The sequence below is a fragment of the Macaca nemestrina genome, chromosome 6 (assembly GCF_043159975.1).
Source record: "Macaca nemestrina isolate mMacNem1 chromosome 6, mMacNem.hap1, whole genome shotgun sequence".
In the NCBI taxonomy this organism is placed as follows: Eukaryota; Metazoa; Chordata; class Mammalia; order Primates; family Cercopithecidae; genus Macaca; species Macaca nemestrina.
In genome coordinates, this window is record NC_092130.1 from 78119585 (window position 1) to 78138682 (window position 19098).

General features: G+C 34.2%; 1 protein-coding gene across 2 annotated transcripts in view; it reads left to right on the forward strand.

The window, feature by feature from the left end:
- Nucleotides 1-19098, forward strand: part of LOC105471064 (solute carrier organic anion transporter family member 6A1) — a 139716-nt gene that overhangs the window by 98883 nt on the left and 21735 nt on the right. For both annotated transcript variants that reach the window (XM_011723402.3, XM_011723401.3), the window contains exons 9-10: nucleotides 1680-1833; nucleotides 15255-15442. In XM_011723402.3, the coding sequence (XP_011721704.2) occupies nucleotides 1680-1833; nucleotides 15255-15442 (342 nt within the window). The remainder of the gene's footprint in view (nucleotides 1-1679; nucleotides 1834-15254; nucleotides 15443-19098) is intronic.

Consider the following 19098-nt stretch of genomic DNA (forward strand, 5'->3'; position numbering starts at 1 on the left):
TCTCCTACCTCAGCCTCCCAAGTAGCTGGGACTACAGTTGCATGCTGCCACGCCTGGCTAATTTTTTGTATTTTAAGTAGAGATGGGCTTTCACTGTGTTGCCTAGGCTGGTGGGAAACTCCTGAGTTCAGGCAATCCGCCTGCCCCAACCTCCCAAAGTGCTAGCATCACAGGCACAAGCCATCGCGCCCGGCCTGACTTGCCTTTTTAATTTTGTTCTCAGATAGATTTTTATTGGTGTATAAAAACGTTACTAATTTTGTATGTTAATTTTCTACACTGAAACTTTACTGGATTCATTTATCAAATCTAAGAAATTTTTGATGGAGTCTTTAGGTTTTTCTAGATCTAAGATTGTATCATCAATGATCAGGGATAATTTGACTTTCTCTTTTCCAATTTGGAAGCCTTTTATTTCTTTTTCTTTCCTGGTTGCTCTGGCTAGGACTTCCAGTACTATTTTGAATAGGACTGCTAAAAGTGGGCAATTTTATGTTGTTCCAATAATTTTAACAAATTATGCTGGATAATTAGATGTCTATATGCAAGTAAACTTAATTCACATCTTGTACCACATAAAATAGTTCAAAATGGATTATAGATGAAAATATAAAATATAAAACTCCAAAAATATAAGAGAATATATTTTTGATTTTGCATTTGGCACGTATCTTTTAGATGTGACACCAAACACATAATCCAAAAAAAAAAAAAAAGAATTAATAAATTGAAACTTGTCAAAAATTTAAAAACTACTGTTTGAAAGAACTTGTTTATGGTATGAAAAAGCAAGCCATATAATGTGCAAAACTATTGGAAAATCATATATCTAACAAAAAAATTACTTCCAGAATGTTAAAAAGTAAGCAATCCAACAAAATGGGCAAATGATTGGAACAGATATTTAATAAAAAATACAGACTGAAAATAAATATATGGAAAGATTATCAACATCATTTCTCACTAGCAAAATGCTTATTAAAACCCCAAATATGAAACTACTACACTCCTGTTAAAATGTCTAACATTTTTTTAAAAAGAGACCATACCAAGTGTTGGTGAGGAGAACAAACGAAACTCTTATACACTGCTGATGGAAATATGAAATGTCACAACAGTTCTAAAAAACCGACAGTTTCTTAAAAAGTTAAGTGAACGCCTACCGCATGATGCAAATATTCTATTTCTTAATATTTATCCAAGAGACATGGAAGCATATGACCATACAAAGACCAAATAAAGACCAGCTGCATGAAAGAAGCCAAAGAAACTTGACATATTGTATGATTCTATTTCATAAACTCTTAGGAAATTCAAACAAATGAATAGTAACAGTAAGTGGATCAGTGTATGCCAAGGAGTGGGGAAATTATAAAGGGGCACAAGGAAACTTTTGGTTTTTTTTTTTATTATTATTATATTTGTTATAAATAAACTTTTGATTATTATGTTTGTTGGCATGATTTTGGTGATGATTTCACAAGTGTATACATATATCAAAAATTTTCAAATTTTAATCTTAGTATGTGCAGGCTATTGTACCTCAGACCTCAGTAAAGTTGTTAAAAAAAGAAATTATTTCAATAAGCATATTTTATGGATCTCACTGATATCTTGACATTTGCTTCAATAATTATAAAATAATGGTAATATGATTACATTCCATCTTGTTTCTATAGAGAAGGGCAGTTGGGAAACCTCACGGCTCCTTGCAATGAAAAATGTAGATGCTCATCTTCAGTTTATTCTTCTATATGTGGAAGAGATGATATCGAATACTTTTCTCCCTGCTTTGCAGGGTGTATGTATTCTAAAGCACTAAACCGAAAAAAGGTAATTAGTTTTTATAATTATTACGTTTTGTTATACATTTATATTTTCATTATATTATAACTATTATTTTTTATGCTTCTTCCTCTTTAGTGAAATGTTCAACTTGTAAATGCTATTAACATTTTTCTTCCAACTCTCTATAAAACCTATTTTTTCTTATTTTCCCCTTTTACATGTTAAAGACAAGAAAATAAAATTTGTGGGTTTTTTGGTGTGTGTTTATTTTTTGAGACAAGGTCTGACTCTGTCACCTGGCTGGAGTGCAGTGGTAAGATCCCAGCTCACTGCAACCTCCACCTCTTGGGCTCAAGCTATCCTCCCATCTCAGCCTACAGGATAGTTGAAACTGCAGGTGCACACCACCACACCCAGCTAATTTTTGTAATTTTTTTAGAGACGGAGTTTTGTCACACTGCCCAAGCTGGTCTTGAATGCCTAAGTTCAAGTGATTCACCTGCCTTGGCCTCACCTCCAGAACTGCTGGGATTACAGCTGTGAGTCACCGTGCCTGGCCAAAAATTTGTTTTATATTGCCGCAATACAAAGAGCTTATGGAAATTGGGAGTGAAAGAGACATTCCTACATTAAAATGTCAATGAAAAGAGTCAAACTCTGTATTTGAAGTGATATATTCTGAGCCAAATATGAGTGACCATGGCCTGTGACACCTTGGGAGATCCTGAGAAATTGTGCCCAAAGTGGTCACAGTGAAGCTTGGTATTATACATTTTAGGGAGGCATGAAACATCAATCAAATACCTTTGAGAAATACATTGGTTTGATCCAGAAAGGCAGAACAATTTGAAGACAGGGGAGGGGAGGATGGTAGTTGGGGTAGGGTTTTGGGGTGGGGCTTCCAGGCTATAAGTAAATTTAAACATTTTCTTGTTGGTAATTGGTTGAGTTTGTCTAAAGACTTGGGATCAATAGAAAGGAAATGTCCAGGTTAAGAAAAAAGATTGTGGAGACCAAGGTTCTTTTGAAGTCTCATAGTGGCTGCCCTTAGAGACAACAGATGACAAATGTTTCCTATTCAGACCTTTTAAAAGGCGATAGACTCTCAGTTAACCTCTTCAGGATTAGAAAGGCCCCGAAGCAATGTTACGTTATTTGTTATGTTAATAGAGATTCTTTACAGATGCAAATTTCCCCCCCCCCACAAAGGACTGCTTTGCAGGACCATTTCAAAATATGGCAAATAAATATGTTATGAGGTAAAATATTTTGATTTTCTTCTTTGTCATCTAATGTTATGCCAGAGTCAGAATGGAAAGTTAGTCACGATATATGGGTTAAATAAAACCCATCTGATGAGAATTTATGGTTTGAAGGGCATGATTCCCCAGATCCCTTAGATAGGAGTTTGGGCAAGATTAAAAAAAAAAAAAAAAAAATCAGAGCTTAGTCCTCAATAACACATCTATGGGGCCAGGTGTAGTGGCTCATGCCTATAATCCCAGCACTTTGGGAGGCCTAAGAGGGTGCATCACTTGAGCCCAGGAGTTTGAGACCAGCCTGGGCAACATGGCGAAACCCTGTCTCTACAAAACATACAAAAATTAACTGTGCATGGTGGTGCATGACTGTAGCACCAGGTTCTCGGGAAGCTGAGTTGGGAGGATTGCCTGAGCCTGGGAGGTCAAGGCTGCAGTGAGTCATGATTGTGCCACTGCACTCCAGCCTGGGTGACAGAGTGAGAACACATCTCATAAAAACAAACGACAGCAACACACACACGCGCGCACACACACACACACACACACACACACACATATTACATCATCCCAACTTTATTGTTTTAAAGCAATGAGGAACTCTTATCTACCTCTTGCCATAGCAAAGGTGAATGAAACAGCCTGAGAGAACCTTCCCCTATGTAGTTTGTCTTAGCTCTATGCTACTTTACAGCAGCACCCAATCTCCTGAAACCTTGAGCCACAATCTTTTACACACCTAGAGATAGATGAATACTATCCTTTTGGTCACCTTTCACTGAGTTTTTTCTCCTACTGAAGAATTCAAATTGTTTGCTCTCTACCTTTTTGCTGTTTCTCTCTTTCTGCTCCACATTAATTTAGATGTGGAAATTAGTCCTATGGTTTATCAGAAGTCACCCTAACTTGTATGCTTTTGTTAGTACATCCAGGAAAGTGAGAGAGTTAGTTAGAATTTTACAGGGCAATAACATATGTGACTTGAATATATGTTATTTCTGTTTGCCCTTTGGCATTTAAGTAAATTGAGACTATTTAAAAATTCCCTTGTGTGCTCATCTGTGGGGCCATTACCATCCGAATCCCTTATTTTTCTGGGCTTTCTGCCACCCTGCTAACACATTTTCTTCTGTCATGGAGAACAGTTGACCACTCTACCACTTGTTGAGGTTAATTTTTTAATATCCCAAGTTGCATAAATAAGTTTTTAACTAAATGATGGACTATCTACTCCAACTTTTACCTTTTAAATAGCACAGAAGCATGGATCCATTCTTTGAAAATTCTGTTTATCTTTCCTTGCTCTGACTAGTCTTCGAGAATGGGAGAGAGCAACAAAGAGGTGTGGTGCCTTTTCTGGCCTGCCCATGGCCACCCATGGACAAACCAGCATGCACTACCTCCCCTCTGAGGTCCATAAAAGCCCAGGGATCAGCCAGAGCAGGCAGAGGATGGAGCAATGAAGGATGAACAGCTACAGAGAGGAGCTACCCTCTCTGCTTAGAGCTGCAGACATGGAGATGACCAGTTGCAGAGAGGAGCAACCCTCTCGAGGGACTCCTCTCTGCTGAGAGCTGAATACTGGACAGGATAACCTGTCTACAGAGAGGAGCTACCCACTGCAATTCTCCTCTGAGCTGTTGTAATACTCAGTAAAGCTCCTCTCCTTCTTGTTAACCTTCCACTTGTCTGCCTACCTCATTCTTCCTGGGCACAGGATAAGAACTTGGGCAAAGGCACATTAACTACAGAGATTTCTGGCCTCCAAAGTGACATCCCAAAGATCCCATAACACCACTTCTTCTCCTTCATTTTATTTTGCTATAAGTAAATTATTTTTAAATGCTCACTATGTCATCACAGTATACAGTAAAACTGTTTGACCTTGATGTTTTGATTCCATGGAATATTCAAGAGCTAAACATTCCATCAAGGATATAGCTCCAACCCCTGCTTCCTTTTTTCTAGGGAATCTCTTTTAGAGACTTTATTTATTTAATGAAACTCTTAATAGTTTTTTTTTATATATATATTTCTCTAAGGAGTAATTAATTTATGAGGAATAATAGTGATAGAAATAATCCACAAAATAGTCACTCAAACTGTGTGATAACATTTGATACTTAATGAAAACTGAAAGAAGAATAAAATCAATATGTCAGAAATTGCCTAGTAAGACAATTAGCCTTGCTAGAAAAAAATGGCTTTGATAGAAAACCTACAAAGTAGAAGCTGTTAGTAAAATGTGATATGGATGGAACTGATTAATGGATAGAATAAGCATCAATTTCAAATGGGAAAAGATCGATACCAATAAAAATAATCTCAACAAAATAAAAATTAAAATAAGATACACTATACAAAAAATGATCAAGTACCTATATACTGTTAATGGAATCCCCTTTGAAAAATATTTTCTCAATGAAAATATGACAAGTGTGAAAAAATTCTGATTAAATGTTCCTATTCAAAATACAATCAGGGCCAATATAAGTCAAAATTAGATGTTCTTCAATGAAGTTTATGCAAAAGTTTGTGAGAGGAGTAGTAGGAAATACTATACCTCTAACGATTTTTAGGTTTCTCTAGAAAAAGTACAGCTGTACTAAAACTGAAAATACATACCTGCTGCTGATATTGATAATATTCCTGAGGAGCTTTTCCTCATTGAGAACCACATGTATTCTTCTTATCCATGCTTCCAAAGATCTTCAAATTTCTTTATATAGATATTAAAGAAATCATGGGCTTTTTTTTGGTGATCTCCGCAGACTGATTCCTTTCAGTAGCTGATATAGTTTTCATTATAAAATAGCAATATGAATATTCTTCCAGAGGTTCAACAGAAACTTCATTCTATTTATCACTGAAGAGGAAAGTAAATCACATCCAAAGGATTAAGGATTATAGGAAGCAAGGCTTCAGGTTCTCATTCAGCTTAAATATCATTGGAATATTTTAATTTTATTTACTGACCCACTATCTTTGTGCTATTTTTAATATGTATTTTTATATGTTTTAAATGAAATATGCTATTATAATTTGGCTTTCGTACAGTCAATATTGACTTATATTTACCCTTTTCCTTGCATTTCCATTGTTTCATCTGGAATTATTTTTCTTCTGCCTGAAGAACTTTATTTCACCTTCATTTTGAACACTGTTTTCACTGGGTATGGAATTTTAGATTGGCAGTGATTCCCCCCACTCTTCATTCCCCCCACCACCAACATTTAAAAGACACCATATGTTGCCTTCTGTTTCTGGATGCTTTGGGATTTTCTCTTTGTTTTTGGTTATCAGATGTTTTCCTTTGATGTATATAGATGTGGCTTTGATTATGTTTATTTTGCTTGGGTTTCACAGAGTATCTTGAGTCTGTGGATTCTTGTCTATCAGTTGAAAACTTCTTAGCTATTAACCTCTCTCTCTCTTTCCTGTATTTTTGGGAACTATGTATTAGTTTATTATTGCTACATAATAAACTGCAGTAGCCCCTGCATCCGTAATTTAAATGACCTGCAATCAACTATGGTCTGAAAATATTAAAATATTTTGGGAGACACAGAAGAGAGAAAGAGAGAGAGAGAATCTTCACATAACTTTTATTGCAGTATTGCTATAATTGTTCTATTTTATTAATAGTGTTAATCTCTTACTGTGACTAATTTATAAATTAAACTTTATTATAGGTATGTATGTATAGGAAAAAAAAGAGTAGATATAGGGTTCAGTTCTATTCATGGTTTCGGACATACAGGGATCTTAGAATGTATTTCCCATGGATAAGGGGGGATTATTGTACCCCAGTTTTAGTGGATTTGAATAACACTCATTTATTAGCTCTCAATTCTAAGGTCAGCAATACAGACATGCTATGCATGACTGGATCCTCTGCTCCAAGTCTCACAAGCTGAAATCAGGGTGATGGCTGAGTTGTGCTCTTTCTGGAGGGCCTTGGAAAGAGTTCACTTGTAAGTTTCTTCAGGTTATTGACCAAATTTGGTTCCCTTGGGTTAAAAAAACAAGGCTCTAATTTTTTTTGCTAGCTGTCAGTTGGAGGCCAGTATTAGCTTTTATAGGCCACCCACATTCTTTCACAAATGACTCCCTCCATCTTCAGTGTTAGCAACAGAGAATCTCCCTTACATTGTATATTTTGTATCTCTGATTTCAAGAGGAGCTTAGTACATTTTAATTCTCACCTAATTAGGTGAGGTTTATCCAAGATAGTTTTCCTTTCTTAAACTATGCCATAGAATATAATTGAGTAAAACAGATTGATGCAGGCAGATGAGCTCCAAAATTGGGGCTTAGCCCAGGAAGGTTCTTGCCCAGGAAAGAATTCAAGGGCGTCATTAAAGGTCGCTATTACACAGAAACTTTTATTGAAGCACTGGTATACAGTAGCAGCAGAGAGGTACTACTCCTTGTGCAGTGGGGCTACCCAATAGGCAATGTGCCCACAGTAACAGCTCAGAGGCCGGTCTGCAGGTATATCTATATCCACTTTAATTACATGCTGATTAAGGGGTAGATTATACAGAAATTTCTAGGAAAAGGGTGAGGGGTAACTGGGATGTTGGGTCATTGCCATGGAAAGGGGTGGTAACTACTATTGTTGCCATGGCAATGGTAAACTGACATGGCACACTGGTGGACATGTCTTACGGAAAGCTGCTTCACCCTGTCCCTGTTTTAGCTAGTCCTCAATTTGGTCCAATGTTTGAGCCCCCACCTATGGAGTTGAGTCATGCCTTTTGCTTCCTTATCAACTTACAGTCCTAGGGATTATGTAGGATATACACAACAGAGGGAGAGAATCTTGGGTGCTGTTTTGGAATTCTGCTTAACCCAGACTACAAACAGTCATTTCCACTTCTGTTCCATAATCTTTTGCCACTTTTTCTCTTTTATATCCCTTTTCATCTGTTTATTTAAATATGGATATTTTCTGTTCATCTATCTTCCAGTTACGAATCCTCTATTTCACAGTGTCTGCTCTGCTGTTAAACCCATTTTCTGAGGTTCTAATTTCACTTGTATTTTTTATTTCTAGTATTAATGTTTTTTTTTTTAGAATATAAATCTCTGGTGAAATTCTACATAATTTAAGCTACGTTATTCATTTGTCTCCCGTACTTTCTGGAGCATATTAATCATAACTATTTTAACATTCTTACTATTAACTCTGCTATCTAGGTCACCTATGAATCTACTTATATTGTTTATTTTTCTCTAATTTTAAGTCAGTTTTTCATGTCACTTTGTGTGGCTTATAATGTTGTGTTAAATTCCGAACACTGTGTTTGAAAAATACCTAATATAGTTGTATAATTGTCTATTTCTTTTTTTATTTTTGTGTTGTGTATTTATTAATGTGTAGGTTCTGTTATATGCCTACATATTAGTAATTGTCACATCTTTTTGATGAACCATCCATTTTTCTAAAAGTTTCCTTTTCATCTCTGATAATAATATTCTTTGTCTTGAAGTGTATTTTGCATGATATTAAATCATTATTATAACATTATTTTGCTATTTTTATGGTATATTTTATTTCTATTCTTTTGTTTTCCACCTATCTGTGTCTTTACGTTTAGACTGTCTCCTGTAGCCAGCATAGAGTAAGTATGGGTTTACCTTTTCTCCAATTCTGTTATTCTGTCTTTTAATTGGAGTTCAAAAATTATTTATATTTAATAGAGTTATCAATATGGCTGAGTTTAGATCTACCTGCCAATTTTATTATTGGAATTGAATCCACTTTGCTATTTCATTTTAGTATACCTTGATATCTTGTTTTATCTCTTTGAATTGATTTTTAATTGATGGCTCTTAGATTATATAACATTTCACAGTCTATTTAGAATTAATATTATAGAACATAGTATAATATAAAACCATATAGGTAAAAAACTCACCATATATGTACCTTTACTTCTCCCCAGTAACACTTATGTTGCAGTTTGTAACATGTCTTATAGCTATACATATGTTCAAATTTGTGATAGATAATATTATGACTTGTTTAAAAAATAACCATACTTAAAATATCTTATGAAAATAATATAGTCTTATATTTACCCAGAAATTTAATATTCATCATTCATGAAGATGTGAGTTTCACTCAGCATCATCATTTGCCTTAAGTTTGAAGAACTTATTTTGGCATTTCTTGTAAAGAAGGTAGGCTGGTGACATCCTCTTAATGTTCTTTTAACTTAAGATATCTTTGTCTTGCCTTCATTCCTGAAGTATATTTTCACTAGACATTGAATTCTGGGGTGATCATTATTTTCTTTCAACACTGTAAATATGATGCTTCTCTGTCTTCCAGCACCCATCGTTTCTGATGATACAGCTACGGTGATTCAAATAATTGATTTACTTATATATAATATATATTGTTTTATCTAGCTATTTTCAGTATTTTTTTTTTAATTTTGCTTTTCATTAGTATGATGGTTTGGTTTTCTTTGAGTTTATCCTGTTTGTAATTCACTGACCTTTTTGAATCCATAAATTTATATTTTCACCAAATTTGGGTAGTTTTCAGCAATTTTTAATTTAAATGCCTTTTTCTACCCCAATATCTTTCTCTTCTCCTCCACAATTCAGCTGGTTTTCTTTCATTTAGAACTTCTATAGGTAGTTACTTTTTGCATATTTTAACCAGAGTTTTGATTTGTAATCAGTTGGAAGGATGAGACTTAGAGGACTTAAATCATGTCAGAAAAGGGACTCTCACTAATTATTTTAAATGCTGTAAAATTGCATAACAGATAATAATACAATAAATAATAATACAATAAATAATAATACAATAAATAATAAATATACAATAAATATAACAAATAATATTACAATAAAACAATGTTCCCATGTTGGAGAATTCTGTGAGATACCTCCAGTGTATGGAGTTACATGTATTTTCTTTTTATTTAGGTGACATTTTTCATATGTTTTGAATTAAAGTTGTGGCTGTTTTATTGTTTCATCAAATGTAGAACTTACTTCTCTCTTTTCATCCTTGCTCTTTGGTTTAATTTCTGCGATGCCAGTTGAGTAGTTGCTTCTTTACTCTATAGGTAATACAGCACAGGTATACATTCTCTAGTGTTCTCCCACAAAACTTGGATTTTTTTATGCCTCTAATAGTCTAACATTTTATACAAACATTGTGTACAGAAATCCATTATAGTAATACCAAGTTTATGAAAATAATATTTAACTCTAAAATTAAAACATAAATAAAAACAACACAGAGTACTCCCTTCTCTTTTTAAATGTGATAAATTTAAAAATGTTGATAGTTCAAATTAACACATAATCTTATATGTTTCTGGTGTTATAAACTTTTAAAATACATTTTTTTTTTTTTTCTTTTTGAGACTAAGTCTCACTCCATTGCCCAGGCTGGAGGGCAGTGGCACAGCAATGGTGCAATCTTGGCTCACTGCGAGCTCCGCCTCCTGGGTTCATGGCATTCTCCTGCCTCAGCCTCCCAAATAGCTGGGACTACAGGTGCCTGTCACCAGGCCCAGTTAATTTTTTGTAGTTTTAGTAGAGATGGGGTTTCACCATGTTAGCCAGGCTGGTATCGATCTCTTGACCTCGTGATCTGCCTGCCTCAGTGTCGTAAAGTGTTGGGGTTACAGGCGTGAGCCACCATGCCCAGCCTAAATTACATTCTTAAGCAATTTGGGGATACATATCAAACAACATTTAAAATGCTGATGTTCTTAGATGCAGTATTTTCCGTAGTGAGTCTCAATTCCAAGAAAATAAAATAGATATTGGACATCTAAGTAATACTTTAAAACTCAGAAGGAAATAAATTGGCAAGTTGTAGGAATGAGTTTATGTAAATGGTGATGTATGTACTTGAAAGAATAATATGAACCTTTCAGAGATGACTAGTCAAAAAATAAGAAAAATAAAAAGTAGAAAAATAATTAGAAAAAATAAGTAGAAAAATAGGAAAAAAAGTATATGTGTAATATAAAATTCAATTAAAAATCTTGATTTTATACTGTACTTGTTAAGAAATTTGTCTCTTTGTTTCACTATTATTTGCAGTATCTAGATTACTGCCTGTTTCTCTGCAGATGCTTAATAAATATTTGTCAGATGAATAATCATAAAACGCTACTTTAAATTTACATCTTTTTTGGGATAAAGTAGTAGTTTTTCACTGTAAATAATTCAAATAGTTTAAGCTGTACTGTTAAATATGTCTTCTTTTCTATCACAGGCCATTGATACCTTGTGCTCATATTCAGAAGCAACAAATTTTACTATCTCTTTTTATGCATCATTATAGAAATATACATGTTAAAGCATATAGAGCCTTTTCTATACAAATGGGAGCATATCATACATATTTTTATGCACTTTGTTCTTTTATTTAACATGATATCTTAGAAAATGAAAAAAATGCTTTAAGATAATATCCATCTTTGGGGACTTAACTATTTTTACTTTTTTCATTTTTCTTAAAAATGAAAATATCTTAGAAATATTTTCAGTGGTCATGAATTATTTTTATAATGAAAAGTAATGATGTTTAAGTTAGCACTGTACTTTCATCACCATTACTCTGCTCTTGTAACTGTGTAGAGACTACTCACGTCCTCTCAGCTGAGACAGTACATTTGGGTAAGAAAAATACTCCTGTTCAAGGCTCACAAGCTTTTATCCAAAATTCTTGCATTCAAATATCTCAATTGTTGGATTTTAAAAAGAAATGTAGTACATAATCATTGTATATCATATTCCACACTCAGCAGAGCAGCAACTGTAATCAAACATTAATATTTCTATACCAACACTTGTGATATTCTCATTTAGAGAGAGAAATGAAAACATTAAATAGCTTTACATTATTCTGGGTCGTATTTTTTCATCAAATAAGCTACAAAGAAAACTCTTTGGTTTTCAGAGTGCTCTTGACTTGAAAATTGTGTGTAGAGGACTTTGGGCCTATATTAGTAACTTAGAAACTAACATTATATAGTAATTAACAATGGCTTGCAAGCCATTTGCAAAAGTTGATTTTTTATAAGTTTTTTTCATGGTGTTCTAATTTAAATGAAGAAAAAAAGTCATTGAAATGTAATTGTCATTGTGATGGCATTAACAGGTGGGATCATTAAGAGGTGATTAGGCCATGAAGGCTTTGTCCTCATCAAGGGATTAATGTCATTTTTGCAGGGTCGGGTTTGTTACTGTGATTGTGGGTTGCTATAAAAACAGATTGGCCCTCTCTTATGCTCCTGTTCTCTTATCCTTTTGCTTTCTGTCATGAGATGATGCAGCACAAAGGCCCTCACTAGATGCCACCACCTTCATATTAAACTTGCCAGCCTTCAGAATTACGAGAAATAAATTACCCAGTTTGTGACATTCTGTTATAGCAACACAAAGTAGCTAAGACACTCATTAGTACTTTCAGACCATTTTCCCTTTACTTTTTCCCAATTCTCCATCATTGAAACTTACTTGAGCAGGCATTACTTCTACTATCCTTTTTGTTACAGTCATTCTCAGACTCAAGGATTCTTCCTCCCATTCCTTGAGGATTTTAGGCCCTGGTTCACTGGCATTCTCTCTAATCTGGAAATTCATCTTGAGGCTCTTTCTAATTCTCTAACCCTATAATTCCTTGACATATTCTTTCCTGGTAATCTTGTTTGCACCCTACCTCATGCAATGTCCCTCCATGGTCATACCCTAGGCCTTTACAAAGACTTTACTCCTTTCATGATCTCAATTTCAATTATTCTACTATTGATCTACAACTTCTTTTCTTTCAGCTCACTTTATCTAGTACGTGGACTCCTTAGTTCTTCAGCCCTTTTAGAGCCCAGTATCTTCTGATTCCATAATCTGTTCATGAACCCTTCTTTGCATTTTTTAATTTCTCCTTTTAGCCATCTTGTATGGCTAAAAGATTGTATGGCCTACAACTATTTGTTGTGCTAGATATCTTTCGTCTGTTCTCCAGATTCATTTTTTACATTTTTCTACCCTCCTCAATATCCCAGGAGATTGAATTATAGGATGAAAGTTTCTTTGCCCTCTGACTGTGGACTGGGTTAAGATGATAAGGAGTCCTAATACGAAATTAGGAAGACAGGGGAAACAAGTGAAATCATGGTGTTGATTTTCTTGGTTCTTTCCCTGAGCTGTGGATGACTGACTGCCTCCCTTGACTAAAAGTCATAGTTTCTCCTAGGAAGTCCTTCCCCATATGACCTTTTCTTTCTGGTGACCATTTTCACTCTAGAATCCTTCAGCAAATCCTTTCAAACCTATTTTCAAAGTAAACGCTGAAGTTGGCCGTTTTCATTTTCTCTGATTACCACCCTGGCCTCCCAAGCACTGTTGTCTTGTACCTTATTTTATAGACTTTTAACTGTTTCATCTGCTTTTACCCTTGCCTACATATTTCAAAAGTCTCAATATAGCAGTCACAATGATCTTTTAAAATATGTCATTTATATATCCATCGAATGACTTCATATCACTAAGAATAAAAACCAAAGTTCTTCACATTGCTCTTGCAATTGCCGCCCAATAGCTGTATAATCCTCCCTTTTCCTACCACCCTGATTTTATTTTCTCTTAGTCTCCTTCATGTTCATTCTGATCCAGCCTGTTCTGTTGTTGCTTTTCTTTAAACTTTTCAAGCAAGCTCTACCACAAAGCTTTTCAATTACCGTTCCTTTTTTTTTTTAATTGAAACATTTCTTTTAGATAACCATGTGGTCCACTCACTTACCTTTTTCAAATCTCAGCTCAAATATCACTTCATCATCGAAACATTCTCTGATCATGTTAAGTATTGTCCTATAGCCCCCCCCAATATTCCCTGTACTTGTCCTTGTTTTATTATTTTCTCCATAGCATTTGTCATTAAATACTCAAGTTCCTTTTTTTTTTTTAAATGTCCTGTCTCCCCAAATAGAAAGTTTCCTACACGGAACAGTGGTTTCTATAGTATTGTTTACTGTGTTTTCCCAAAACCTAGAATGATGTTTGGCATATAGGCACTCAAAAAAATAGTTGGTGGAATGAAGGAATTGATATTTGGATATTTGGGTATTTATATTATTTAACATATGTATTAACCTCTCAGCAACTTCACCCACCAAACTGACACAAATTTGTCTGAATTATAATTTTCTGAATCACTCAGATTCAAGTTATGTTTAATTTCTCTTATTTTTTCACTAGTAAAATCTAATTCAATATTTCTGCTAAATTTATTGTGTTGTTCTTTTCTTCGTCTTATTTTGTGGTTTAGAATATTTCCAATAAATTAATAAATTGTAAACTGGTCTCTGTGTCTTTAAATTCTGGTTAATTCTCCTTAGAAAATGTCACCAATTCATCTGCCTTAAATTATCCACCCTACAACCACAACTCCAAATTCTCATTGGCTTTCCATTCAGGGCTACAGTATGAATTTCATTGGCTCTAGACACTTCTGCCTTTGTGCTCTCCTTTCTTCACTGGAAAATTAATAATGATAAATTATTTTATCTACATCACATTGGTATGAAAAAAATACAATCCAAGCTGGATTCATCATTATATATTCATTTTATATAATTTATTATTATACTCATTTTTTCTTTGATTTTAAAATGCTTTAAAATTAAAATATTTTATGTGGTCCTGAATATGTTACAGATTCTAGGCATTGTGTCTGTTGTCCCAAATGGATAGCAGCCCTGTCATTATTACATACAAAATAAAGTCTTTTTAGTATGGTTTCAAAGCCTTTCACAATTGGGTAACTGTCCATATTTTAAATCTCAGCTAAAATTCCATTTTTTCATTACATTATTTTTAATTTCTCTCAATATATATATCCAACAATTTCTTATGCATTTGAATATAAATATTTTGAGGAAAATTTCTTAAATTAACTGAACTTTTTCTAAGTAATTATAATTACACACACACACACAGCCTTCCACACACACACACACACAGATTCTTTGCCATGTAAAATACCTCAGATTTATCATTAATGTGTCATTTCTAAATAATACATAGCAGGCTTAATATAAAAACATTTTGAAATAAAACTAACGAGTCTCCCTGCAGTTATTGATTTAATTCTTATTTTATGATAAGAGCTTTTGTTTATGACTATTTTTCTGAAAGATTGTTTCCTGTCTTCAATACTCACAGACATACTACAATTGTTCTTGCATTAAAGAAGGATTAATAACTGCAGATAAAGAAGGTGATTTTATTGATGCCAGACGTGGGAAATGTGATGCAAAGTGCTATAAATTACCTTTGTTCGTTGCTTTTATCTTTTCTACGCTTGTATTTTCTGGTTTTTCTGGTGTACCAATCGTCTTGACCATCATGCGGTATGTATATATTATTCATTATTATTATTTAATATATAAGAAATGTAATTTTGGAAAGATTTTAGAATATTGTAGCAAATAATTTCCTCTGTGTTTCATGGTAGCAAATGCAGAGGCAAAGTTGTTAAACTGTCACAATTCATGTGTATGATTATTTCTCTTTTAACTAGTTTATTTGCATAGAGTATGTAAAAATCACATTGTTTAACTTTAACTTAATGTATTTACCTAATTTAACACACATAGAAACATTATAAAATGTAGGAAAAATATTAATTTCAACACAGATTTGATTATAATGTTGACTCATTATAATTGGTTATAGGAATTTATTAACTATTTTCATCCATATTGGTTAATTTGACTATAAGAAAACATGAGTGTCATCAACAAAGGAGCATAACTTTTAGAATTTCAGTGTGTTATTATTTTATTTTATTATTATTCTAAACATAACCACCATTTATTATTTATGTGTTCTTCCTAAATATATGAAATCCATTTAATATTCATTTGTATTATAGTGCAGAATAATTTTTTGTTATTTTCAATTTTATTTTTTCAAGACGCTAACAAAAAACTTTAAGGCATGAAGAGCCTGCATAGGCTGACCAGGAAACAAAGAGAGGAAAATGGCAATTTCTATCTGAGTTGATTTGGAAGTACTATAAGATCTGTTCCAGAAAATGAATTATAAAGAAATGATTTCTCATAATACAAGCAGGCTGGAGGCAAGACCTTAGCAGGAAAAGTGAGCAGTGAAAGTGAAGCCAAAAAATGTGTGAAATATCCTGCCAAAAAGTTTGCTATGACAGGATAGCATGATGATGAATGAGACGAAGAGATTTGAGCTAGGTAAGGGCCCAATTCATGTTAACATGACCTTCTTTGCCATGTTGACGTGAATGTTGTTATTCTATGTACACACCTGGGAACCACTGAAAACTGCAAACCTCAGGAGCGAAAGTGATCAGATGGCATTTTAGATAGAATGCTTTGAAAAGTGTGAAAGATAGAGCTGAGGGGAAAACCTGGAGAAAAAGGAAAGCACTTGGAATTTAGTAGTGGTGGCCAGGAGCGGTGGCTCATGTCTATAATCCCAGAACTTTGGGAGACCGTTGAGGATGGATCACTTGAAGTCTGGAATTCGAGACCAGTCTGACCAACACGGCGAAATCCCGTCTCTACTAAAAATACAAAAATTAGCCAGGTGTTGTGACGAGGGCCTGTAATCCCAGTTACTCAGAAGGCTAAGGCAGGAAAATCACTTGAACCCGGGACTGAGGCTGCAATAAGCCAAGATCCATGCCACTGCACTCCAGACTGTGTGCCAGAGTGAGATTCCAAAAAAAAATAAATAAATAAATAAGAGGGTAAGGTTTATTAATTTGATATGCCTGGTACAAAATATGGAGAAATCTAGGATTATATCCAGACTTCTAGTTTGGAACTGAATGAATGATAATTCCATTAACTAAAATAGGAAATACAAGAAGAAAAGAAACCTCAGACTGAAGATGATCAGTACAATATTGAACATTTATGTGTTAGTGTTCTTTGAAACATTCAATGTTTCCAGCAGTGAGATGAAAGAGATGATAGTAATATTCTAGAATTTTAGTTCTGAATCTCACTTCTCTCCATAACTAGACAGAGATAAACAGAATAAAACACACACACACACACACTATAGTTTCAGTACAATTATGACATAGACCAAAGAAATGACAAAGTTGAAATTGCATATAAGTGTTGCCAAAATTTAAGCAGGACTGGAAACCAGCTTGTAGATTCAGAAGATGTTATAAGGAACAGAAAATATAGAGAGGACCCAAGGACTGACAGATCACACGTATCTCTAACATATATTTCTGCTCAGAAGGAGAGGGTTTGGTCTTGATATGGACCTTCTGGGAACAGGACTTATGTAGATAAGTTGAGGAAGAATCTCTCAGGAAAGAATGAGAAGGAGGCTTGAAAATTTCCCAGGAGGTCCAGACATGGCAGACCTCAAAAATAGCCAAGAAATACCCCTTCTGCAAATGAATGCATATAACCTCTGAAAGCAAGAACTGTGAAGAGATTTTAGAAACCCTGGGCTAACAGTAAAAGCTCTTTTGAACTAGGACAGATCTGGAGAGGCAGAGAAGTGTTACTACACATAGGAGTCATATTTAAGTCTACTGTATCAATAGAAGAGATAACCTATAGATTCAAAGCTTGGCCCATGTTCCACCCCTGGAAACTTCCTCAAGTTTAAGAAAATGTATCTCATTCAAAAACGAGTAAGTAGAACAGGAAAAGATTCTGCCTATGTACAAAATTACAAATAACTGCTACAAATGAAATGAAAATTATCAAACATTACTATAGACAATGAAAACTCATGGGGAAAAAAAAGTTACTGTGAATCAGATAAAAATATAAATGTAACTACATATGAGTTTAAACTTTAAAAGTGAAATAATCATGGCCACAGAACAGAAGAAAATAACTAGATCCTCTCTGAAACTTGTGTTGCAACTTAATCCACATTGTAACAGTATTAAGAGAGTAGACAATGGGACTGTTGTATTTGAGAGGTGGAACTTTTGGGAGGCAATTAGGATTAGATGAGGTCATGAGGGTGAAGCATTCATGGCTCTGGAAGAGGAGAAAGAGAGACCTGAGCTAGCACACTCAGCCCCGTGGACATGGGATGCCCTGTACTGCCTCAGGACCCTGCAGAGTACCCACCAGCCAGAAGGTATATATTGTGTTACATTTATATAAGATGTCACTACTGGAAGAAGTTGGGAGAAGATACACAGCATGCTTTGTACTATTTTTTACAATTTCCTGTGAGGCTATAACACTTTCAAAATAAAAGGAAATAACAAACCCCCCCCACCACCCCACCCCCATACACACCCAAATATCACACAAAAGCAGTCTGACTTGAACGAAGAGCAAAGATGTGTCTTGTGTGATTGAATAGGAAAGCCAAAACCACAAGTATATCAATTCTCCTTAAGTTAATTTATAATTTTAACATGATAATGAAAATACCAGTAGAATTGTGGAACTACATAATCTGATTCTAAAGTTCTTATGGAAATAAAATAAGCAAGAGTAAGCTTGGGAATCTAAAACAGAGAAGCACAATAATTGATGCCTAACCCCATAAGATAAAAGGCACCATAAAAGTCCCAATAATTAAAAAAAAAAAAGTAGTGACTTATAAGCAAATAGTAAGTATAGAAATAAACCCCAACTCATGTGGGAATTTAATATGTAATGAAAGTGAAATCTTAAACAAGTGCAGCAAAGATGGACTGTTGAAAAATGGTTCTGGTGTAACTTGATATATTTTTTTCCCCAAATTATTTCCATTTCAACCCATCTCCTAAAGATGACAATTTAAATTACTGTCTTTCTTATACTTTCAGTGTTTCTTTATGCATATACAAATAACTATAAATGTATATCTCTATATTTTATCCTTTCGTCACAGGAGGTAGCAAACTATGTTCACCATTCTCTATTTTGATTTTTAATGTAATAATATATTCTTAATATCTCTTTTCACGTAAACATAGAGATTCTCTCTATTTATTTTTTATAGTTGCATAATATTGTGTTGCTCAGAAGTGCAATCATTTATTCAACTAGTCTGT